The sequence below is a fragment of the Clinocottus analis genome, unplaced genomic scaffold (assembly GCF_023055335.1).
Source record: "Clinocottus analis isolate CAN_PGR_092001 unplaced genomic scaffold, fCliAna1.0.p SCAF_23, whole genome shotgun sequence".
NCBI lineage: Eukaryota > Metazoa > Chordata > Actinopteri > Perciformes > Cottidae > Clinocottus > Clinocottus analis.
The window spans coordinates 8,618,502-8,644,433 of record NW_027175965.1 but is presented as its reverse complement, the minus strand read 5'-3'; the positions used below and the strand labels follow the sequence as shown (position 1 = coordinate 8,644,433).

Below are 25,932 nucleotides of genomic sequence, written 5' to 3'. Positions count from 1 at the left end.
GTTTGTTTTTGTTTTTTTTTACTTCTGCTTAGTGGTAAAATCCCCAAAATAATGCTTTTGTTTTTCAAACTATTCAAACGCTTATAAGAGGTTTTATAGCCTGACAATGTTGAATAAATGTCGTCTTACATTAATCTTGTTTCCCTCAACCATGCTTCTAACTAAGAATTTTACCATCTATTGTTGCTATAACTGAAACCACGTGTCACCCGGCAACTTGACAGCCCTCATCCGGGCATTAACCCCCCCACACAAAGCTCTGAGACGCTATTGGTCACGTTCCTGATTGCGTGACGAACACGGAAGTGAGGCGTCTCTGTGATGTGTTGTGATCAAAATGATCGGAGATCTGTTGATATTCGGGTAATTTGTCCGGTTTTTTACTTGTTTTTCTACAGATACTTTTCTATTTAGTATACATGTTGTCACTATGTGTGTTATTTTGCAATGAGTTACTGGTTCGATGGCGGTGTATCAAGCTAGCTAAATAACAAGCTAGCGCTGAGCTAATGCTAGCTCACCAGCTGGCATTAGCTCAGGTAACACTGAACGTTACCTGTCAACAGTGTCTCTCTGTTCTCTCCAGGACCTTACTGGTGAATGCAGGGGCTGTGCTGAACTTCAAGCTGTGAGTATCAACGTTACGGTCACACAGTCTAACACCTCACTTCAGAGCTGCAAAGCTAAACGAACAAAGCAACCAGTGGAAGTTTAACTGTGGATGTTTTGCAGCAAAAGGAAGGAGTCTCAAGGATTTGGAGATGAGTCCAGATCACCGACAACAGGTGTGTGTATATGTTTGTGTTGGAGAGATATGTGTGGAGGGTTATCACAAACAGGTATGTGCAGGTAAATTAAGTTCTCAAAGCTCAGCCTTCAACATTTTTCTTAGGTGACAACATCAGAGATTTTCTGCTCAGCCTGCGATATTTTCGGATCTTCATCGCTCTCTGGAACATCTTCATGATGTTCTGCATGGTCATGTGAGTAAACTACTTGTTGCTGGTCATGCCAGTGAACAGGCTGCAATGTCTTTTAAATACAGACATTATTGTGCTGATGGGATTTTGACAGTTTTGATCCCAAAATTTTACTTTTGCTGATAGAATTCTTACACTCAACAAATATCATATAAGGACCAAAATAACCAATGTATTATTATTATTATTATTTTATTAAATGTTTCAAGTCAGAGTAAGAAACTACCAGTGTGCAGTATTTGATTTCCACTAGTTATTGTTTTGAATATTTATGCTATCAAGCCTACTTTTCTTTATTCATCCTTCCTTCTCGTTCAATTCTGCTTCAATTATTGATTTCTTGCATGTCCCAGAATATTTTTTTTAAAGAATCCTAGTAATTGATGAAGTTGTTGCTTCTCTAACTGGCTGATTGTCTTCACTCATGACAGATTGTTTGGGTCTTGATCATCATTTGGGGCGACTGGACTTCCATCAGAATGCTGATTTTCCAAGATGGATTCTTTAAACTTTTTCTTAATATAAGTTTGCTGTTAAACTTCACTTCTTTTACAACCCCAAATTGTAAATCTGCTATCGTTGTATTTATTTGGTTTTACATGTGCTGGATATGTATGGTCATGCACCCCTGTGCTTCTTTATAAAACATCAACATCACCAGCTATACTTGCTATAGTGTATAGTAGGTTGAGATAGAATATATTAATGTAGATTAAAAAGAAAAGAAGCCATGTCCCTTATTCTGAGGCACATACTGTAAGTATGTGTAAATGGATCCTTATTCTTAACTACACAAATACAGTTTTCTTATCCAATGTCTGTTAATTGACTTGTATGGTTGTGCTGGTCTTTTGTCACAAGGGATACATGATCCAATTCTGACCTCATTACACATTAACAGTTGTTTGTCTTAAATTGATGGTCTGCTACTTCCTTCCCAATAATAGTTAATATATACACAACATACCAATTGTATACAGTATGTACTGTGCATCTATTAAATTATACAATTTGGGGCAGTTGGTATAGAAACAATTTACCTACTTTGCTGTCACATTTTATAAAACTGCTACTAGAATTTCGATGACAATTAAATGTAACAAATAAAAGCAATATGGTTATTGTCTCTTCATAGCATAAAAGGTCCTGGGTTTGAAATCATTGACTGTTGAAATGGATGGATGGAAATCAATTGAATGAATGTTAAGTTCTGTGTGTGAACTCGGACTAGGTGGGAACCACTTCTCTCGATATTTCTCACTGTTTGAGTGTTGCAACCACTCTAGTCTCGCAGTGTCGGACATAAACACTATACCGTTTTCTTAAAATCCAAACGAGGCAACAGCGCCACCAAGTGACAATAAAAAAAGGGAAATACATACGCAATATAAATATAATATTATTTATAATAAGAAATTGGGTTTGCCTATTTTTTAAATAGGGTGAGTGAAATACTTAAAAAGTAATATTCATTTATAGAACATACATGTTTCCTTAATAAAAATCACATGTATCATTATCTTAGATATAAATACAATATATTATATTTCAAGGAAAGGTTGTTTATACTATTTTTGATTATCCATACCTAAAAAATATCGTTTTAGAACCTCTAACGCACAACTGTTACGGTATGAAACTTAGAAATTAATTAAAAACTACATACAAAGAACCTTTGTCGTGTGTAGACCACACCATTGTTTAACGCGGCATCTTTCTGTGCATGTATGCATCTCCCACATGAGATCCTTCAACGAACGGATCGGATGTGAACAATTGGTTACGTAAAATTCTCCCATCATGCTCCGCGCGAGCTCTTCACAAAAAGCCCGATGAGAAGACCGGAGCGGAGCAGGCTACCAGCCGAGGGGGGGTAGCCGATACCCGGAGAGGTTTTCTCGCTGCTCGTCGTCCGAATTATTAAATCGTGACGGCAGCGAATGAAAACCAAAAAAAAAAGCATCATAAACCATGGTGCTCACACCCGGAGAAGGTCTTCCGTCGGGCCTGTGAGTGTCGGCCGGTTCGCCACCGCCGCCTCTTCGGGGGATTCTGCTGTCTGAGTCCGTCCTGACCCGCGACACCGCCAGGCGATGACAGCAGCTACAGTCACTCCGCAGGTGATGAGAGACCGGCTGCTACAGGCCATCGACGGCCAAAGCAATGTGAGTATACCCGCTACTTCCCGTAGGGCAAAGTGGGCGCAGAAAGGCAGACAACAAGGCCAGGCCGACCCTGGGTTGACAAAGTGTGGGCAGGCAGTGTTGGTATGTTCCTGCTTGATTAGCCGGCTAACATCACTAGTTAGCTAAAGTAACCAATGCATTCCGGCACCTAGCTATCTGACTTCTGCTGGCTAACGTTGATGTAGCCATGACAACTTATCTTTGTGCACTTGAAGACTGAATACTTGCTAAAACTGAGCTTCCAGGTATGAAGTGTAACGGTTAATCTAGAGGTAATTTAAGTGTCCTTTTAGTGACAGAGACGTTGACTAATCCGGACTTCAGTGGGATCAAGTGTTCTTACTCTTACCTGTCAATCAATTGATGAGATCATTATGATGTTTCAGCACTTTTCTGTCAAATTCCATGTTACGAGCCAGACTGCACCTCTTCCAGGAAACATTCAACACAATGACGTTTACGTTTTGCTGTTTTTATTATACCTCTGGTAATTGCCAGACATTGAAAAGATGCTGTAATATACTAAGAACATTTTAGAAACTTGATTAACTGAAGATGAAGGTAGTATTTGCTAACTTGGAGACGTTTAAGCATGGATTTGTTTGCAGTATAATGTATACTGCACTGCTGTGTGTTTAAGCATATAACTTAATGAGCTGATGTATTTGCTTTTAGATATCCTCTGCATAATTATGATCACATAGATGGCGTTAAGGGAGTGGATATGACGTCCTCTATTATGATGTCTCACATGAATGTGTTTTTTGGCTAATCCATTAAATAAATGCCCGACACGGGTACTTCATATATCATTGATGCAGAAATCCTAAAATCAAATCCAGTATTGCCTTTAGCAGCACTCCTGCAGTGGTCCATCACTATTGGAGATAGTGTAAAGAGTTGCAACCACAGTAATGCACTTTTTTTGTTCTATCTTACTCTTCGTGTGGGATAAAATTATATATTTGCATAAAAATCTCAGTTTGTCATATTGAGCCTGAAACCAGTAGAAGTACTCTTAACATACAGGTGCACACCTGAAAGTCCATTCAAATTACGTCCTTAACGGCCTTTATTTCTCTCGCTCTCTGGAGAATTTATGCTAATTAGGCCTGTGAGGTTATGAATCACACATTGCAACATCTATATAGAAATAAATGTACGTGGGCGCTGTTGTAATGATGACAATAATTTGATCTTGCAGTATTGTAATATATAAACGTATGCATTTTTTCAGCAGATATGCAACATGGTGGTAGTTATGGAGGTGATCTCCTTTTTGGAGAAAACTCCTATCACCAAAGAGGAACTGGAGGTGGGTTACATTCAGAGCTACAGTATGTGACTACAAAATGACATGCTTTTTAACAACAGACAGGAATTAACTGCAACTATGACCAATCTTATCTCCTTAAAAGGAAACTCGTCTTGGCAAGCTCATCAACGATGTCCGGAAGAAAACTAAGAATGAGGACCTTGCAAAAAGGGCTAAGAAGCTCCTGCGAAACTGGCAGAAGCTAATTGAGCCAGGAAAGGGTGAAGCGTTGTCCAAAGGACACAGCGGCGCATCATGGTCTTCCAATGGTGGTGCTCACCCTTGCATCTCCACCACAGCTGCCACCACCACACCATCAGGTAAAACGGGTCCAGAGTTGAAGAACAGAAATGACTTCAACAACTGTTCCTCCCCGAGGGTGGAGAAACCAAGCAACAGGAAACGTAAGGCGGACCAGAAGGATGGACAGCCCTTACCAGCCAAGATATCCAAATCGACTCTTAATGATAAATTACAAAACTCCAAACAGCTGCCAACCAATGGAATTGGTGGTAGCGCTGACATTTTTACAGATACTCATGCACATCAGTCTTTGGAAAGGGAGATTTCCGAGCCATTGGACAATGAAAGGCTAAATAGAATCCCAGTCAACGCTGTAAAACCTCATCCAAGTGCCCCAGGATACGTCAAGCCTCCGAGCACATCTTCTTTGCTAAAAGCGTCAGTTTTGCAGCAACAAGCCAGACAGGAGAAAGCTTTCTCTGGGGGGCAGTATCGACCCAGAAGCCCACGCTGTTCCTTGCACAGTCCTCAAACTCCAAAGCAGGAATCTGGTGTCAAACCTGTGTTGTATACTGCCACACAGGGTCTATCTAGCCCCACTGTAAGGCCTGGGTCTGTGGACACCCCTGGCCTGGAGCCTTCCACTCAGCCTTTCACTGATTGTGTTCAGGGTTTGCACACAGTCGGTTCAGATTTAGATTCTCAAAGCAGGCCTCCCAGTACGTCTCTTCACAAGTCTTATGCGTCCTCCTGCAGCGACGTGCTCAGTTTGGAAGATGATAGCCCAGTTAACAATACAGAGAAAAGGAAAAGACAGAAATATAGATCCAAGGACCATGTGATGAATTTAGATGGACAGACCGTAGAGGATGGCACTAAACCTGTCAGGTTAAAAGACAGGAGACTGACATTTGACCCTGTAACAGGACAGATAAAATCCTCCTGTCAAAAAGAGTCTTGGCAGGAGGAGGGGGTCAAACTAGGCCACAGACCTGAGTCACAGTGTTCAGAACAGCCGAAGCAGAATCCACTGGTCTCTCCCAGTCCCTTCCAGCAGACGGACTGGAAAGAGCTGTCGAGGAGCGAAATCATCCAGTCATACCTTAGCCAGCAAAGCAACGTCCTGACATCGTCAGGCGCACACAACCCCAGTGGACACTTTTTCATGACGGAGTTCTTGAAAAAAGAGGAACACCGAAGTACAGATGTAAAAAAAACGCATGTGTTGGCACCAGAACTCCCAGCCAGGGATTTACCGGGGGTTAGCAGAGAGGTCGTCAATGAAGACCTGGACCGATTACACCAGCAACACTGGTCCGGGGTTAACGGTTGCTTTGACACAAAGGGTGCGTGGTTTGACTGGACTGAGTGCATCTCTTTAGACCTGCATGGAGATGAGAGCAGGTTGAACATACTGCCGTATGTCTGTCTGGATTGAAACTGAGGTAGAGTTTCTAAATTGAAAGTTGAAAGCTGCCTTTATCGTATAGCAGAGGAACTCTCTGTGTGTGTGAAGGCACTCTGTGTGTGTGTGTGTGTGTGTGTGTGTGTGTGTGTGTTACAAGTACACATGCCATGTGGAATGTGACTTCACTTGATTTTCTGCAGCCACATACATTTAATCCACAGTGCAGTATTATTTATTTTATATTTAAGTTACATTTTTAGTTAAAGTACAAAAAAACAACATAGTCACCTTTCAACAGAGTAGTAAGCTACATAATTAGACAAGAAGACCAGCGGATACGTCTGCCGATTTTGAGTTTTTTGTTACACTTGCTCAAGCATCTTGAAGGCTATTTAGCTGTTAAAGCTGAAATAAATTCTACAAGTAGCTATCATCATTACCATTGGTACTAACAACTATCTACTGCTGTGAAAAATGTTTATCTTTACATCTTTAGAACAGATCTGTACCCAATGCAAAACTGTCTCTTGCAGCCACTTTTAGCAGAAACATAACTGACAAACCAGCTTTAAAACATTTTACTATTGTTTTTGTGTTGGGTTTGAATGCTGTTCAATAATGACATGGAACTGCCAGATGTGACTGCAGTTGGGGGGAGAGACAGAAAAGCTGGTATGGTGGTTGAAAAATGCACGTTGCTGATAAAGAAATGTGGCTGTCATGTATGATATTTATTGCTATTTACGTATTCATTTTAAGATTTATATACATGTTCGGGCTACACAAACATTTTTGTTTAATTGAGATTTTGTTCGGTGATGCAGCAGTGACAGACAGTCCAAACTTTTCCTGCGATGCGCCAACCTACATCACACAGGAAACTCCAAAAAGACACATTCTGATAATGTGAACTTTATTTTATACTTGCCTTTTCCCTTTACTGTGTATTTAGGATGTAAAATATTAATTGAAATGGCAGGGCAATTATTGCTACTAGCTTGCATCTTTGTACTGTCAGGAAGAACTGAGATATAAATTGACATGCTGGATAAAGTACTTAATATCATTCCTGTAGAAATTGTTTGCCTTATGGAAACCTACGTTTTCCCTAAAGACGGAGCAGAGCGCCTTAGTGAATGTACAGAAATTAGCCTTTTGTGTTCCATCGAATGCAGAAGAAAACATATTTGCTACTTAGTCCTTTTAAGTGGACATGTTTATGTGTTAATAAAAAAAACCTGAAAGAATTGTGATTGTCTTTGCACTTTTTTCTTTGCAATTATTTGCATTAATCTAACTGATGAATTATTTTCCACGGTGCAGAATCTGTGTGCACATTACTCTCAGATTAATTAAGATTTTTTTACCTATTTTTGACAACTTTGAAAACATTCCTATGTAGGTATGTAAGAACATTTAACAATTCTTGATGCACTCTTTAAGTTGTCATCAGCGTAACAGTGTAAATCAAAACCATGACAATGGCTGATTTCTCTAAGGAGAATGATGTAAATCATGAAGAGGAGGGGTCCAAGCATGGAACCTTGTGGCACACTGTGGGCCACTGGGGAGGTGCATGACTTACAGTTATTTATGGCAATGAATTGATGTCGGTCTGGAAATTTGCAGGATTACTGCAGCAAACGGGTAAAGTGCACACGAGATATAGTAAAACAAAAACAAGTTCAAGTAATCCAAATAAAAAATGAAAAAAAAATACAAATAAAAACAGTAAAGAATGCACAATAACAATATTTTATATAGTATACAGACAGATTACAAATGTATTTATATTGCACAGTTAAGGTGATTAAAGTGGTTTTTGTGGTCTTGTTTTGAATACATTAGTTTTATTCATGTAATTATTAATATTTCAATGTTAGATTATAAAAATCCCACCTCCCTCCCCTTTAAATCTACCATTTTGAATGCAGCTCACAACTGTTGATTTTAATAAACGCGTGTCATTGAAGATGCTTTTATTCTGAAACGTCTCCCCGGAAGCGGTGCGTCGAGCCTTCCTCCCCCCCAATGAGCCACACACGCACTTCGCCGGTGACTCGTCACTCCGCGCTGGAAGATGGCTGCGGCGGACCGGCCCCCTGTCAGGGAAGGGTTCCGGATAGTTTTCCTGTGTGTGGGCTGGTACACGGTCAGCTCGGGGGGCAACATCGTCAACAAAATAATCCTCAATGGATTCCCGTACCCGGTCACGGTCTCGCTGTTCCATATTATTTCCATCGTGGTCTTCCTCCCGCCGCTGTTGCGCGCGTGGGGAGTCCCCAAAACAGAACTGCCGAGCAAGTACTACCAGTGGTACATCCTGCCTTTAGCTTTTGGGAAATACTTTGCGTCTGTGTCGGCACACTTCAGCATATGGAAAGTACCTGTTTCCTACGCGCACACCGGTGAGTACAGCCCGCCTGACTTCACGTGGGTCCGAACGTGAGGCCACCCGGTAACTTGGTGATGTGTCGGTGCCCGTCAGCTGACGCTAGCTCACGATGCTAACGATGCACAGCAGCGTGTACCGAGCTGGCGGGCCTAGCTTTGTTGTGGCGGTGTGGATATCGCGAACAGGCGGGCTTTCGTGAGATAAATGAATTCACAGTTGGTCTTCTAACTACAAACAGGTCCTCTTTAGGCTCCATTTAATAAGCACATTCTGCTAGCCCGCTAGCCAACTTAATGATGGCTGATGCACAACGTCAGGGGGGAGGGTCCATTACCGGACCTGCTGTACTGCGGGCTTTAACTTAGATCTCTGGCTACTGGATGAAAATCAGATCACAGCTCCTCATGTCATGGATTGTGTCCTCGTATAGATCATGTGAAACCCTATTGGGTTACTTGCTGAGGAATTCAGTAAGGCTAGCTGTCTGTCTTATGTAAGTTACACTCAGTTGCCACTTAACGTCACACATAACTAGCTCAAACTAATTCAGACTGACTCCACTGTCCTCAACTAAATCATTCTTTAATGGCGGTTATCATATTAAGTTGCGGTTGAAACTGTTGTGAAAGATGTTCATTAGACTTTAAGGTCTTTTTTTGTGGCTCAACTTTTGTCCACCATATTTCTGTATCCGTGAGAGGATACTTAAAAGAAGAAACACGTCTCAGTATGAAACGTTAAAGGTCAACAACCACAACTTGGAGTCTCTATTACTGTGTGGTTGATTCAACACATCTCTATAACACATTTAGAGAATAACTGAACAGCCTTCATGACACTAGGAGTAATTGCATGGCTATTATTAGACAGCTATCCCTAATAACGTGGCATCTGGCTCTAAACTGAAACATGTGAAACAGTCTTCATGAATTGTTTTAACCACTCACCTTGAAATGGCTGTTGTACCAGACTGAGGTTATTTGGGCCACCTGCATATACTGGTAACTGAGAGTTAAAAGTGCACTTGAAATTACACCCCATCTACACCCTGGTTATCTTGACACCACCTGAGTCCGTCATCTCGGATCATAGTTTCCATTAAGACTGAGCTGGTTTTACCTGGTCTGTTCTTACCACCTCTAAACTAAAGAACATTCCCCTCCATTATCCGCACCGCCGATCCCAGCTGTCAATGAGCGAAGGCTGGGTACACACCTTGGACAAGTCGCCAGTCCATCGCAGGGCAGACATAGAGACAGCTCCCATCCACGCTCCCATTCACACCTACGGGCAATTTAGAGTCCAATTAACCTAAGCTGCATGTCCAGTTTGGACTGTGGGAGGAAGCCGGAGAACCCGGAGGGAACCCACGCTGACACGGGGAGAACATGCAAACTCCACACAGAAGGACCTGCCAGACCGGGTTTTGAACGCTGGCCCCTCTTGCTGTGTAAAGAACATATGCTAATACGAAAGCCTCTTAATTTAAAAGTATGTGTTCAAAGTCAATACATCTGTCTCTAAACTTTTTAAAGTTACTTCACTTGTGGGTGGCAGTTTTAAACAGGGTCCTAGTTTTGAGGTTTTAAGGTCTTAAAGTATGTGTTGTTGACCCTTTTTAGTACCTTTTTTTTTTTTTAATGATCAGGGTGTCTCCAATCTTAAGTAATTTACACACACCGGAAAAAAGCTAAAGCTACGCCGGGTCTCTGACGTCGGAGCATTTCATTCTCCAAACCTTATCGCTCTCCACCTGCTGTTGCTGTTGAAAGGCAATACATGTGTCATGTTATTTACATTGTCTTGGTTTGTTATAATTCCACGCTGACATTGTCCCTCTTCTATCTTTTTCTTTCTCACACAGTCAAGGCTACAATGCCAATATGGGTGGTGCTGTTATCAAGAATAATCATGAAGGAGAAGCAAACCACAAAGGTGAGTAGGTTATAATGCAAACAAGACACAAGGCGCGCTCTGTTTCAGGCTGCAATCTGAGGCTGTTTTAAGACTGAGCAGTGGTGATGTGGCACACTCGTCGCTCATATTACGGCCGTCTGAGGGGCCTTTTGTCCCTGAAGTGGATCAGGTGATCTTTCAGGGATGTTGGCAGTCATAACTTTTTATTTCCACAAGTTATGTTCACCTGTTAAAGCCCCAAATTCACTCACGGCTTTTCATACCATAGCAGACTTTTTGTGGGTTTGTGTTGTCTTTCCTCGGCATGCGATGTGCAGCTGGTGGAAAGGCTTCAGGCGGTCAAACATTTCCAGTGCAGTCAAAAGAGAACAAGATTTTCTAAATCAAAGTTGTCATTTTTAAGACAAATTACCAGTAAGGTGCATACACTGGTTTTGATTTAGATTTGTTTTATTGCTAGTGCAAAGTTAAATGATTTATTTTAGGTTTTGGGCTATTTATTAGGGCTATTTTTCAAAATGTTTTTCATGTTATTGCGATCTCTTTATTGTTTTTTATTAATGTATATTGGTTATATATATTTTGTTATGATTCATTATGTCTTTTATTACTACTAATTAGTTGTTTCTTTCATGTTGCCTCCCTGCGAAAAGCATTTTGTTAAATTGTGTAACAGGAGTGACAAAAACATGGGAGGGATTTACTCAATATAATGAAGTATATCCAGGAGTCTGTCCAGTGCAAGCGGATGTCTTATAATCACAGTTCTAATTTCCCAAATTAAAATATGACTATCATATCATTTTTTACTGATCAAAAAACAACTTTTTTGTTGCTTTTTTTCCATCCTGATGGTGCAAGATGTTATAGTTTAGGTTTGCTGAATGTGAATAAAGAGGCCTTGTGAGTCTTGCATCAACTTGTCATATTTACCTTTCAGTATTCAGACAGACCAGGAGCATAGGTGTCGATGACGTCTCTGTGTGGGAAGAGATCTTGTTTGAGGAGCTGCAGGCCGCTCTGCAGCACGGAAGCACCTTCAGACTAACAACTACTTTGTTGAGCACAATCTATCTCGGTTATCTCAGCTTTCCTAAATGACGGAGGCTCAAACATGAAGTATTCAGAATATGCTCAGTGGCCACGTAACAGCGTGAAGAAGAAGAAGCATCGTGAAAGTAGACCTGTTGTACTGGATCGCATGTGATTGCACAAGCTTACATCATGAAGTGAACCTCTAGATTGTTGAAAAATAGAGTTGAACTAAACATTTGTGTCGTCTCCGAGTGCAAAATGCCTTCAGGGTGAACTTCAGAAATAAGTTGGGAGACGTGAAGTGGGACAGAAATCTAGGCCTCTGCCAATATAGATGAGGCCGCTCTTTATTTTCACCTTCCAATAGTGTGCTTAAGTTCAAAGCACTTAAAGTGTTCAGCATAATATATGTTTGCATTAGAGAAAATAGTGTTGTGTTTAACACTTTAACGTCTTACAGAACACTTGTTTACATTAGTGTTATCTGTTTGTTACATACCTTTTCTCTACATATTCTGTTAAATGTTTTATGAACAAACAAAGGAGAGAGATGGCTTAAGGGTACAGCCTACAGGTTTGGTGACGAGAGAGATAAGACAAGTTCTCAACCAGTTATGTTTTATTTCCTTTTACGACTTTTACTACACAGATACTCGTTGTTGTTTGTGTGTCTGAATTTTATGGTGTTTTTGTTGTTGCATGCCGTTACTTGGACACTAAAAGTAAGGGCAGTTGAGTCTTTTGATGGCAATCGTCATTGCAGTATTTTCTCAGTGTTCCTGTGTGGTTGGTTTGAGGGGAGGCGAGTGGGCGAGCGAGTGGATGCATAAGTGGGTTTCATAATAACGGCATGCCTCATTTCTCATGTTGAACGTTTTCAAAATGCAAATACGTCTAGCTGTAGTGTGTGTGTGTGTGTGTGTGGTCTCAGAAGGTTAAAATGAGGCTGTGCTTTGAATTTAAGGCTGAGGGGTATTTTGGAAATGCATATGCAGAAAACGCACCATTACTTTATAAACCTGCCATAGCGGCTGTGAAAATGATTTGTTGATGTTAAAGTAATGTATAATTTTAATTGTATCATCAGTGTTGAGATGTTATTAAACAAACCAGGAAACAGGTGGCTCATGTTCTCACTCATTTTTCGTCGGGGTGCGTCTAACAATTAGCTTGATTGAGAAACAATCCCTGATCTAGCAAATTATGCTTTGATATAAAATTAAGTGTTTTTTCTTCTTGTTTTTAATGACTCATCCATCTGTGGTCCGTTTGTAGGTTTACGTGTCGCTCATCCCCATCATTGGAGGAGTGCTGCTGGCCACAGTGACTGAGCTGTCCTTTGATGTTTCTGGGCTCATCAGCGCTCTGGCTGCAACGCTCTGCTTCTCTCTGCAGAACATCTTCTCCAAGAAGGTAACTCGTTCTCGGGCTGGGTTCGGGTAATTGAAAAAATGTTATTACTCGGTGGTTTGCTGTGAAACGCCTGAAACTGACACCCGGTTTGAGAAGTTGTGTGTGTGTGTTTTTAAAAGTGCTGTTTTTAAATGAGAAATGTCTCTGTGAAAAACAAAATAGGAGGAGCAACTAGATTTCCCAAGTGACCTCAAACTAGAATCACAAAAGTGTCCTTTTGATTATTTAAATACGTAATTATTCCATTTTTGAACTGATTGACAGGTTTTTTTTTTGACTGAAACTTCTCCCTAACAGACCAAGTCTTTGTTTTATTATGATTTTTGTTGCAGATTCTGATTCTTTAGGTCCTAATCTTTCCCAAAAGCGACTTATTTTTTACCGTGAAGGATTGTTTCTATTTTTAAAGAGGCAGGACTTTATTTTTCTGCTACATGTGTGTTAACTGCTCCTTCCTCTCTAAAGGTGTTGCGTGACATAAAGATCCACCACTTAAGGCTGCTCAACATCCTAGGCTTCAACGCCGTCATCTTCATGCTGCCCACCTGGATTCTGGTGGATCTCTCAGTTTTTCTTGTGAATGGAGATCTGGTGAGTAGCAGCGCCGTCTTTTTCATGACGTTTACGCCACCTGTTGGTGGTGGAAGTCCTGCAGGCTCTGGCTTGTTTTAATGACCCTTGAACGTAGCCTGACCACGCTGCTTTCCCTTCCAGTCAGAAGTCTCCGAATGGTCCGGTACCTTCGTCCTCCTGCTCATCAGCGGCTTCTGCAACTTCGCTCAGAACGTCATCGCGTTCAGCGTTCTGAACATCGTCAGCCCGCTCAGCTACGCCGTCGCCAACGCCACCAAGAGGATCATGGTCATCAGCATCTCGCTGCTGATGCTGCGCAACCCGGTCACCCTCACCAACGTCATGGGCATGATGACGGCCATCGTCGGGGTCTTCCTCTACAACAAGGTGAGTCGATCTTGCATGAAGGAAAGAGAGTTGGAGGAGGAGCTAGGAAAGAGGGGACAAGTGCAACTAATGCAACTAATATCGGTAGAGGATATAGAAACGTATGGAGGAAGTTACTCCGCAGTGTACAGTTAAATTCAGTAGTTTATATGCTCTTTACACTTCTTTCTGCTCGGTGCTCTGCCTCGTCTTTCACTCTCCATCCAACTTAAATGTTTCACCTCTTGGAGAAACTTTTAACCCACCCAAACTATTAAGGACCAGAGAACCCAACTCCAAAGACATCCAGTCATTCAATATCCATTTTTCCCCTCCTCTTCCTCCTCCTCCGCCGCTAACAGGCCAAGTATGACGACAACAAGGTGAAGAAGATGCTGCCGAGCTCCAATCAGGACCTGGTGTCCTTCGACAACCCGGCGCTGGGGAAGCTCCAGGCCAACGGGTCAGTGCCTTTCTCCCACGGCTCGGCGCAGCAGCACAGCTGGAACAACGAGCTGACCGACCACTTCCAGTACAGCCGGCAGGCCTACACGACGAACAGCAACCACCAGTACGTGGTGTGAAAGGAGGACCCGGGTCCTCGACGCGGGGGTCGGCTGTCAGAGACATTACTGTGTGTCGCCGCTCCAAACTCGGTGGCGGGACGCGGCCCCGGCTCCAAACACCAGACTGAAGGCAAGTGCTGATTGTTCTGGATGGGAAGAACGCGACGGCCAGTGACGTGACCTCTCCCACGCTCCTAAACTTCACTTTCTGACGGCTTCGCTGTGTGTCATTGTTTATTTATTAGTTTTGGTCCAGGCTGTATGCAACGGTCTGAGAGGAAACAAAACTTAAATCACTTGTTTTTCAGACGTAATGGGGACAGATTCAGCCGTGTTATCCACACACGGCAAGGTGGACATGCAAAAATAGTAGTCCATGAATGATTTGCACCTTACTGTCTGGAAATGATTTTGTTTTCAAAGCCAGACATAATTTGGTGTTTTTGGGGGTTATTTTGTTCACTTTCAGAGGAAAAGGGTGTCAATTGTATTGTTTAATGTGAACGCTTACTTGCACCGAAACAACGGTCGTGTTACATTGTGTAACAAACAAATCTCAGTGGAAGGCTTTAGTGTTTAGGTGAGTCATTTTTCTACATTAGGCACCTGTGATGATGCGAGGAGACGCAGTCTGTTTGCATCGTTGTCTTTGTGAATAAAACACGTTGCACTCTTCAAACATTAGATGCAGATGGGACTTTAGGCTCACTTGAAGATTTTGTAGATTTGGTCTGATGACATAATAATAAATTAAGTAGGTGTTTTTCACCACCAGCTGTTCACGGTCTGCAGACAGTAAATCACTTTTCATCTGCTGCCACCAGGAGTTTGATATTTGTGGTTTTATGTGAAATACAGTTTAATCTTTTGGATGGATTGTCTTGAGCTTCAGTTTAGTTATTTCCCCCCTTCAGGATGAACTGTAACCACGTTTTTGACCCTCTATCGTTGTTCTAGCGCCACCACCAGGTCATAATGTGTCCCAAAACTTGTATTCATAACTAAATTCCTGCAACACCAGGGCAATTCCCCCATCACCCTCAGCTGTACTTTGTGTTTACGGTTAATGTTAGCATACTAGCATGCTATACGAACGTGGTAAATGTACATGACGAATATAAGCATGTTAGCACTGTCTTTGTGAGCATGTTGGCATGGCAACAGTAGCATCACTTGCCAACGTCCCTCAGAAAGTTACAAGTGCCTGATGAACAAAAATGCCCAAATGTGAAAATTTAAAAAGAAACTGATGCTCAAACTTGTTGCACAAGCAGATCAGTTAATATTAAGTCCCAGTTGTCAGCAAGTGTTTTTAACTGCCACTTTTTTCAACACACACACACACACACACACCTCCATATCTTTCAACTGAGATGAACTTTCAGAGTGAGACCAGTTCTGTCTCCCAGAACTGTCAATGACCTCTCAGTGGCCACGCTGTCCTTTTCCCCCGACATGACTTATTTAGCTCACCGTTAGCATTGAGCTTAAATGTAAAAGCTACAATTAGATTTGACCCAAACAAAGCATCCTTTCAGAGCATAAATGCTCACGTTTCATCTTCCTTTTGGAGTCTAACCGTGTACAAATGTAATAGAGATGTTAAAAATCATTATTTTGCTGTCAGTTCAGAGACGAAGAACAATTCTTTTCATTGATCACTGGTATTTATTGATTTGCAAAGCTTCTCGGGCAGAGTGAGGTTTTCTCTCCTGTCGGGTTACTTTCAGCATGAACCAAAGCTGCGTCTTCTGCCTGCTTTCTTTTTTCATTATTTTCATTTGTTAAAACTAGATCTGGTTCCAGTTTGCATGTCATGAAACAACAATATGTTCTGCAGATTGCCGGTTTTTTTCAAGTGACTTTAAAGTCAACCTGTTTTTACTTTAAAAGCATTTTTGGAACTGGACAGACTCAAAAGGAAACATGCATGAACTCACAGGTTTGGTTTTCCAATTAAAGATTCAACTGTAATTTTTTTTTTAAAAAAGGTGGATTATCACTATTGATTACTGTTTGCAAAACTGTTAACGAATAACCATTTTGTTATTGAAAAGCACTTTTTTCCTGCTTGAAGAACTATTTAATTCAGACTCAGTCGCTTGCTCTTATTGAAGGATCTCTGACGCAGCAATACACGGTTATTTTTTTATTTTGTTGATTCAGAGATCTCGGCATTGGAAATCAACGTATTATTTTATGCTCATTTATTTTGTGAGCACAACGCTTGTTCATTTAATTTTTGAAAAAGGGCCAGTAGCCTGTGAACTTGTTTTTTTCAGCTGTAGTCTCATGTAGATGCGGTTATTAATATATGTCTTTTTATTTGTTTTTCTCTGACGAATTGAAAACATTGTGACATTATTTAGTCTGGAGCAAAGCGAGCTCTGTGGGGCCGGTGCGCTCCGGCCTTCACAGAGACAGACTAGCATTAACAATAATTTGTTTTATTTATCCATAAAACTAATTTAAGTGCTGAGATAGTTTGTAGCTGACATTGTTTGTAGAGTAGTGTAGCTGCTCTCGCTTCCTTCAGCAAGGAATGAAATCACTCAAGATCAAGTTTCAACAGCCCTGGAAGAATTATTACCTTTTTATTCAAAGTGCAATGTTCATAAAACGGCTGGTAAAGATGTGTGTGTCTTGCACACTTTGAGGCTGCACTTTGTGTTTGAAATGGAAACACAAAAGCAGAATTATTACAGAAACTCTCACCACAAACGGCACAAAATAGTCAAATCCAAATCCCTCCGGTGTCAGCAAGGATGAAAATAATTTATCTACTCGGATATTTTGTTTTTACTTCAACAGCATTGACTTAAAATATGATGTATGTGAAGAATCAGATGTCTGAAAATGCTGATATAGTATTATACAGTAAGAAATCATGACTTTAATGCTTAATCGTGTACATTTACGGACCTTTTTTCCAAACAACTTTGATCTTGAAATTGTGTCTTCAACAGGTGGTTCATTGATAACTTAAGAAACTGTCTGCAAACTTTTTTTTGTAGATGTCAGAGGAGCTCCCTTTTTAATCATAAAAGCTTTTAAAAACAATCTAAATTGTTTCCGTACAAATAGCCTTTTGTGGTTCACATGAAAGAGATTTCATCTGCATATCAGATTCAATAAATCAGCTGGAGGACTTGTCGTGGTTTAAATCTACACTTTACGTGAATATCGGAGGATAACACTTACATGCTGAACTTTATCAACAGCTGAGAAAAGTGATTTTCATTTTAATGCAGCGTGACATCGACAAACATCCAAACACGAGGACAACATGATCCTATCATTCAAGAATGTAACGTACAACCTGCAGAGAACCGTGTTTTGTTGATCTCACCGTCTGCTGCTGCAGCATCAAATGTTTTTTGTGCTCTTTTGGATTTTTCTTCATGTGTTTTCTTCCTCATGTTGCCAAAAGCAGTGTGCAAAAGTCAAAAGAAATGGTTGCTGATGCAGCACAGGGTTGTTTGCTGGTGAGCCAGATGTTTATTATTCAACATGTCGGACACACAGTTTATGAATTTCCTTCTGGTTTCAACAAACTGGCTGTTTGTTTCGGTTCAGTGAGCTCGCCGGGAGGAAACTGTTGATTTTGTTGTTTTGTCTCCTGTAAAGCTTTTAACTGGGATGTAAATGTCAATGAATGGAGAAAAGGGGGAGGTTACTTTGTAAAACTTGTAAAATTATTTTTGTTTGTCTGCAGTTGATCTCGAGGCAGACGTCTGACTTAACCGATGTTCATAGATTTTTATTTATGGTGTCAAGGTACAAAAATGTTGTACAGAAGTGCCGCTATGCACAGTCTTGTCTGCTTATTTTAGTAAATGATATTTCTAAATGTTGGGGAGGGGGGGAATAAACGCATTATGGAATCCTGAACAAAGTGAATATGTTTCATTCTTTTTTTGTACTTTTGGACGCTAAAAAAAGTTTTAATTGTATTTTTAGCCACACTAGAATTAGAACTAGGAACCAAAGCTGTGTATTCCAGTTTTAAATCGTTTATCTCAAGTTAAAAGGTCTGAATATTAATATTAACTGGTCATGACATGTTTTCACCTGGAAAGTATACCTTAATTAATAAAAAAAAAAGAGCTTTGTGTACATACATGAGTCTTGAAAGCTCAAGTCTAGATGTTTTCACCAGGAGCTGCAGAAGGAAATTCTTATTACCAGACTACTTGTTTTTTAGTTCTCCTGCCCCCTAGTGGTCATACATCATTTAATGCAGCATCTATTGCAGCTTCCTTCCTGGGGAGCAACAGAAGCAATAGATGTCATGTGACCAGAATGAGCCACGTAACATGAATGTGACAGAAACTATTCATATAATGAGCAGTAGACATGGACCACGATCCAGATAAAGAGGCAGAGAGGACGGGCACCAGCAGGGCCAAGGTGGCAGAGGCGGGACCTGCTCCAGACACAGGATCCATGGCAGGAGGTTGTGGGGGCTGGACAGGACCGGCTCCAGACAGCCACGGTCCATGACGGGCATTACATGTTGTAATATTCAGCAAAGTATGATACTGAAGAAATACAATTCAGTCGATGGCCGGTTGCGTGTGGGACCGACTGCTTACATGCCAGCGACCACATCATACAGCAAATAACATCCTCCTCACCTACAAAGCCCTCCACAACCTCAGATCTGCCGATGCCAACCTCCCTACCCCCCCTACTCTGTCCAAGCATCTGACTTGGGGTGACAAGGGCCTTCTCCATGGCCGACCCTCCCTCTGGAGCTCTCTCCTCCAGCACCCCAGACATTCTCCATCACTCACTGCTTTCAAAATGTCACTTTAAAAACCCATTCATTTCAACCTGTGATACTAGTTGTCATCTTTGTAGTTTTATTGCATCCTCTATTGTTTGTCTTTAGCATGTAAAATGCCTGGAGTACCTTTTAAAGTGCAATACATATAACATGTATTATTACTACTAAAACATTCTGTCAACAGGAACAGAGTTTTATCTAAAAGACTGGAAGCTGCTGACAACATGAGATCCATTCAAGACTAAAACAGTCGAGACAAAAGACACCAACTCTCAAGGAAGGATCTTTTTTAATAGGCTACAAACATGAACACATGTAAAACCTTATGATATCAATGTACTATTATATGAATAGAGCCTCTGGTCAATTAAACCTGTATTTCATCTCTTTAGCTCACACTGATGATGGATGAAAAGATTGAAGCCAGAGCCCTGATCCTATGAGGCGAAGCTGGAAGACAGTAAAAGGCACAAAAACAAAGGCTTGACCTTGTCTTATTGTCCAAGTCCCATAGTTTATTGTATCCTGCGTCACTGCAGTAGATGTTTAGAGATCCGGATCAGCAGTCTATGTTTATTTAATAAATAAGATTCACGTAACCCTGAAGTCCACCGAGACGTGGCAGTCTTTCTGACGGCTCGGACTCGGAGTCAAAGTCCTCATCGGCCTGAGAGAGAGAGAGAGAGCACCAAACACTCACGTCGGCCTCGTCTTCGCTCTGCTGGCGTCTGGCAGAGGCCTCTGCGCGTCACGCGGGGTGAATTTGACGGTGGCCGGCAGCTTCGTCATGATGTTAGCGTTGCGCATCAGATGCGCGAACACGTGGCTCTCCCGCGTGAGTTCGGGGTGAAACGGGTTCCTCTGCGTTGCGCGAGACGAACCGCTGCGCGTGCTGCTGCCGCCTCGCCTGGATAAACGGAGCAAGCGGCGGAACAAGGACCTCCGGAGGAGGATGTAGATCCAGGGGTCGAGGATGGGGTTCACAGAGGCGATCCGAATGGCAGCCAGGTCCGCTTCGGAGTGATGTTTCAGCATGAGCTTCGCAAACACGCGGACCTACAGGGAGAAGAACACGTTACGCGCAAGTACACGTACTGAATACTGGAATATGAGATCTTTTTCATGACTCGGCTGGTTTCCCAACTCAAATCCAGATTATTATTGATTCATCTCTCATGAAAAGTGAGCAAAAACTATTTTAACTTTACCGAACTGTTTGGCTTTTACAGTTAAAATATTTACATTTTTTTTTCATCTCAAATTCTTTTATTTTGATGAGTTTCTGAAAGGGCAAAATTGTTACTTTTACTGAACTTGAGTTTTGACATATAATGTGTTTTTATACTACTTTTCCTCTTCATTTATCTTGTCATTTGACATATGAGATTAAACTGTACTTCCGCAAGTCCTGCATGCATAAGTTTTACTCTTATTTTAGTATTTTTACTGTGAGGAAATTGCTCAGCAAAGCATCTGAATACTTATTCTATCAATAATGAATTCATCATACTGGCAACCTCACAATATACTAGCTAAACTGTGAATATGCCCCTTTTTTGCTCTCTGGGATGAACATGTAAAGCTTCTCCAAGTATTTCAGTAACATCAGCAATCTGGATAAGAACACGGCGCTGACTCACCACCAGCGGAGCCGAACAGGCCAGAACCACCACGGAGGTCATGACCAGCACTGCGATCATCTGCGTCTCTGCAGCCGAGGACAGAGCCCTCCACCTCTGCCGGACGCTGGCTCTGGTGACGGGCCGCTGCGCGGTCCTCTGGCGCATCAGCAGCAGCGCGCCGCACACCGCCAGGTTCAGCGCGATGGTGCCGAGGATGAGCAGCAGGCTGACGACGCCGTACATGATGGAGTAAGAAGCGGCCACGGGCTCGTGCCCGCCCCAGTCGATGAAGCACCACGTGCCGGACTCCTGCACCTTGCTCACGGACATGCCCATCACCGGGAGGCAGCAGAAGAAGATGTGACTGATGTAAATGAAGAAAAGGAACTTCTGCGCGAAGCGTCGGTTCACCCGCCACCGCTCGTAGGTGTACGGGCAGCAGATGGCCATGTAGCGCTCTGCTGCCATGGCGCAGATGATGCTCAGGCCCGTCAGACCGAAAAACAGCAACAAAAAGGAGTGAAACTCGCAGACGCGTGTGACCTTCAGCACGTCAGAGTCCAGGTAGTTGGCGATGGTGAGCGGGCTGGCCAGGCAGGTGCCCAGCAGGTCCGTGACCGCCAGACCGCACACCAGCGTGTAGAAAGCGGAAGATTTCCTCTCCTGTCGGGATACCGAGAGGACGATGATGGCAATTAAATTACCAATCGCTCCTCCTGCAAACATGAAAATCGGTAAAGCGAACGTTATCGTGGTTCCGTTCGCTTGAGTCTCATTTGTGGAAACAGGTCCGCGCGTAAAGTTCTGGCTCTCCATCGCGAAATGCACGCCGCTCGTGTTGGTTAATATGATCTTTCGTGGATTTGAGAGGACATATCTCCTGTAGCCAGCTGTGGCAGATGATAAGTAGTCAGCGGGGGCATTTTCTCTGGTCGTCTCATCCCCTCTGCTTCACAGGAACAGAAGCAGCTGACCAGATGTCTCTGCGGAGAGGTGGGCTGTCTCTATAGTTTACTGAAACACCCATAATCCAGCCGGGACGCTTTGAAGATAATCGATGGACAAATGATAACAAAGATACTTCTTGTTTTCCCCTTTGGAGCTGGTACGCGTAATGTCTCCAATGTCGATGTGGGCGTCACCACAGCGCTGCGTAATAGTTGTTGCAGCAGCAGCAGCAGCCTGTCAGGAGGTCAACGTGACTGGATGATGAGTAAAGAAAGAGGAAGGACAGAGGAAGAGGCTCCTCAGTTCATGAGTCATTTGATGCTGAAACACTTTGATTGACTTGTATGAGAGAGAGAGAGAAAGGGAGAGAGATATTAAGAGATCATCAAATCAAATAACGTGTTTTTTTTCGCCACTGTTTTCTTTTTAAAGGGCCAGTTCACCCAAATTACAAATTGATAAATAATCAGTAACTTCGAGCTGCTCCGGATTTGAGATATAATAATATTCCACATTTCTTAATATGAGTAGCTCGTGAACGGGATTATGTATTGTGGTAAAAAAAAATTTTTTTAAAAGATTAGCTCTTCAATGGAAGTGACGGATAGCACTTTTGTAGTTTGGCTTTCTGGAGGAAATTGTACTTTCTTGATTCTTGTTGTTCTGAGTTTGTACTCTCATGGTTGAATGCACGTTTCTTTGGATAAAAGCATCAGATCAAACATATTTTATACTGTTACATGTACATGATTGTTCCAATGCTTTGAACATTGAAGGAGAAGGAACTCAAACATATTTAAAGTGGACTAATGGGCTTCCTGCGTGCTTTCATTATGTTGTAAATCTTGTTCTGTCTTTAATGCTCAACGTGGTTTCCATCTTGTTTGTTCAATGGTGTGAATTCTGTCAAAGCCTTCAAGTTTAAACTCACAGTAGTTCACATAGTTATTCACCTTCAGTCCTCTTTGCCACAAGGCTGCAAGACGTTTGTTGATGACTGTAAATGGTTGTGAGGGAACAACAGAAGGCCGATGGACATTGAGAACACACGTAGGACGCCAACACACTCAGCCTGCTCCGACTTTGCAGCCATCACATTCATTACAGCCTGACTTGTGTTTACAGTGAGGCGCTGCAGCGAGCGTTTCTGTCTGCGGCTGACCTTAAAAGACAGAACACAACACCTCTCTGAAAGGTAAACCACCGCTGCTCATCTCTGTTGCAGATTACAGAAACAACAAAGCACTTAAGTGATGCCAAGGCTTGGAAACTCCAACGCTGACTGGAACGCCATCGCAGTTTACGGTAAATCATGGGATGTACCAGCCATCTGCGCACAGTTTATAGTTTTCTTGAATGTCGTAAAAGTAAATCATGTAATTGCAAATGCATTTTAAATGACTGTGGTCTCTGCAGCAGGAGGGGGCTTTACGAGTGGACATAGTTTTTAGTGTAGCAGACACACAATCCCACACAATCACCACGGCAGGAAGTGCAGAGACACAGAGGACATGAGACTACAAAATAAAACAGGAAGCAGACAAAATCATGACAGAAATGTGGCGTAATTGTTGAATTAGTTCACATAAACGGTCAGTGAATCTGTGACCTTTGAAAATAATCAAGGACTGGAATAAAAATGTGTATATTGTGTGAAACTAGAAGAAAGTTGACCTTTGCCAGTCTCTCAGGGGACTCATTCATCCAACAGAAGATATCAAAGCGCTGAAGCGCTGGACTGTTTTTCTTGGAGCTGTTTTTGAAATTCAAGAAGCCACTCGTGAGTTCAGAGACTTTTTTTTTAAAATAATTTGTCAAAACCTCAGCATCAAACCTTTGACCTTTGATGTTCCTCTGCCTTTTTTTTTACTGTCATCTTCCTCCACCAAAAGCGTGAGTAGACACCTGCTCCTTTACCTTCACCCGCTTCAGACAACGTGATGGTATTCTGCATGGATGAGATAAGGATGCATTCGGTGGCTAAATCCCCAAAATGGGTTCCAGACAAACTTTGTCTCACTGAAATGATTCACCCTGTAAGTCACATTCCTTTACAGGAAGAGCACTGACGTAGTTCCAAGTAAAGACATTCAAGCACCGTCTTTCCCATATGCTTCCTGGAAGTCCACCTCCAGAGACGCGTCCCCTGACTCTAAAAACATTGAGCTGGTGGGATTCTGTTGTCCACATCTCAGATCTCACTGTGATGAAGTGTGATTTCCGGAAGATAAACTCTCTCCAATCGTAATCTCATTCTGTTGATCCGCTTCGAGTCGCGGTCCGACCCTCTGCACCGCTTCGGGTTTCTTCTTCTCTCCCTCGTCCGCAGGCGTTGAAAGCCAAAGAAGTAACGAGGCAAAGCAAAAATATCTTTTCTGTTATTGTCACAATGCTGATGAAACTTTAAGTGCAATGAAGCAAAGAAACCCAGAGCTGGACAATTATTACACACTTTACCATTTAAACCAGATCAGCTGTCACGTGACGTGCAGATTATTCTCCTGAATGACCAACTTTTATTCAGTCTTCGACAGATTATTTTTAATTTAATGAGGCCTTGAAGACACAGCGTCCTCTTTGCTCTGTTTAAGTTTGCTACAGTCGTGTGAATGTAAACTGTCCATGAATTTAAATAAACACCTCTCCTGTGTGTGTAAAGTGTAACCAGGAGTTCAGTAGTTCAGTGACAGGACGCGACAGCAGTCCATATGTTAAGTTATACTGACACATTATATGACATCACCTCAGTATTATATACGCCAAAGTTAATCCAGCGTCCAATCAAAGCCATGCAGCCAAAGGTTTTGTGCATAACTCTCCAGATACTCTCTTTCAGAATGAATCCAGCAACATAGATTCCTCCCGTTTGACTGAATCCATTCACCAAGTCTTCATCCTTAAGTTAAAGTTAAAGTGTAAATTGTAGTTAAGAAATAAAGCCAGCTATGCACGACGTTGAATTTATTGGACGGGTGTTTGATCGTAACTCTGGGCATCTTGTTTTTGAGACGCATTAGTGTTTAGTGTGGAGGCCGATGTGCTGCCAGCGCTGCAAACGACCACCTGAATCCCTGCATGTGCAAGAAAATGGCTGGAACGAGATTATCAACATGACGCCGACAAGTTTACAAGACAAAACTCTCCAAAGTCACAACTGGAGTCTGGACTTGTGGACATTATTGTGGTGCACTCGGCAGAGTTTCAACAATCTGTTTTGGGATTCAGCTCATTTTTGGGGGGGAGGAAGGGTTTGTGGTTTTTTGACTGAGAATCGTCGTATGTCTTGTCTTTTCTTGTGAATTTGTGTATTTTTAGCATTTTTATACTACAACGAAGGCCTTGCACATGGTGGGTATGTTTTAGACATGAATTACATTCCTGGCAGTGACGATATGAGACTTTTTCTATTTTGATTTCAGGTTAAAAAGGATGTACCTTCTTCCTGGACAATGTTTTCATCAAGCTTATAGTGGCTTTAAGGAGCAACAGAGAAAACTGGCTGCAAAATCAGGCCTCTTGATGACAAAGCGACCAACACACACAAATGAATAAATCCTGTGTCGCATGCAGCTCAGGACGCCTGAGGCAGATCTTCAGATGTCTCCACTGTCACTGTTGGGAAATACAGCTGTAATTGTTGTTCTTTTGAACAAAAAGAAGTCAACTTGAAACCCCCTCAGCGCTGCGATGCCAGTAATCTATGTGACCGCTGACCGACTCTGGTTGTTTTAAAGTCTCTACCGACTGACCTCAATAGTTAAGTTTGCATATCAGTGTGACTTTAAAACAATCCATTTCATTTAGAGGAGATTTTGGGGAAAGCCGTGTCTAATCTGACATGAGACGCTTCCTGTTTCGAGGGCTTTCAACAAATTAGTTTTTTCTTCCTGAGAAAATGTTTCTTCATCCAGAGAAGCTTCTTTGCGAACCTAAATATCATGTCATTAGTGATGTAGGGCATAAATATTTATGTAAGGAAGTGCATTGCTTGTATTTCGATCACTCTCAAGTGGAAGGCCTGATGAGAAAGACAGACGGTGACCCGACTGAGGAAAAATCTAAACAAAAAATGCCCTGGAGTCGGATACACAAGCTTACATTGTGCATATAGTTGTGTTTTATTGTTGTACCGTGTCAACGAATGGGTTGCAAGCTGGAAAAGTGTGTCAGCAAAAG

General features: G+C 42.1%; 4 protein-coding genes across 5 annotated transcripts; 3 read left to right on the top strand and 1 right to left on the bottom strand.

The window, feature by feature from the left end:
- Positions 1–252: 252 nt before the first annotated feature.
- On the top strand, positions 253–2,040 carry smim7 (small integral membrane protein 7). Its single transcript, XM_068589762.1, has 5 exons — positions 253–363; positions 587–628; positions 733–785; positions 893–983; positions 1,412–2,040. Exons 1-5 carry the CDS (start codon positions 338–340, stop codon positions 1,425–1,427), a joined length of 228 nt encoding a protein of 75 aa, XP_068445863.1. The 5' UTR covers positions 253–337; the 3' UTR covers positions 1,428–2,040.
- Positions 2,041–2,807: 767 nt separating this feature from the next.
- Positions 2,808–7,379, top strand: LOC137793763 (mediator of RNA polymerase II transcription subunit 26-like). Of its 2 annotated transcripts, none has more exons than XM_068590119.1 (3): positions 2,808–3,145; positions 4,407–4,481; positions 4,585–7,379. In XM_068590119.1, the coding sequence occupies exons 1-3, from the start codon at positions 3,074–3,076 to the stop codon at positions 6,160–6,162; spliced, it is 1,725 nt and encodes a 574-aa protein (XP_068446220.1). In that variant the 5' UTR covers positions 2,808–3,073; the 3' UTR covers positions 6,163–7,379. The 2 variants fall into 2 exon arrangements, with proteins under 2 accessions (XP_068446220.1, XP_068446219.1); XM_068590118.1 differs by having other exon boundaries at positions 4,404–4,481.
- Positions 7,380–8,199: 820 nt separating this feature from the next.
- slc35e1 (solute carrier family 35 member E1) lies at positions 8,200–18,283 on the top strand. The gene is made up of 6 exons (XM_068589761.1): positions 8,200–8,540; positions 10,392–10,462; positions 12,755–12,892; positions 13,358–13,483; positions 13,607–13,852; positions 14,194–18,283. The coding sequence occupies exons 1-6, from the start codon at positions 8,213–8,215 to the stop codon at positions 14,413–14,415; spliced, it is 1,131 nt and encodes a 376-aa protein (XP_068445862.1). The 5' UTR covers positions 8,200–8,212; the 3' UTR covers positions 14,416–18,283.
- A 1,599-nt stretch (positions 18,284–19,882) lies between these two features.
- Positions 19,883–21,624, bottom strand: LOC137793791 (prostaglandin E2 receptor EP4 subtype-like). Its single transcript, XM_068590148.1, has 2 exons — positions 20,827–21,624; positions 19,883–20,242 (listed from the first exon to the last, which is right to left on the bottom strand). The coding sequence occupies exons 1-2, from the start codon at positions 21,622–21,624 to the stop codon at positions 19,883–19,885; spliced, it is 1,158 nt and encodes a 385-aa protein (XP_068446249.1).
- Between the last annotated feature and the right edge of the window lie 4,308 nt (positions 21,625–25,932).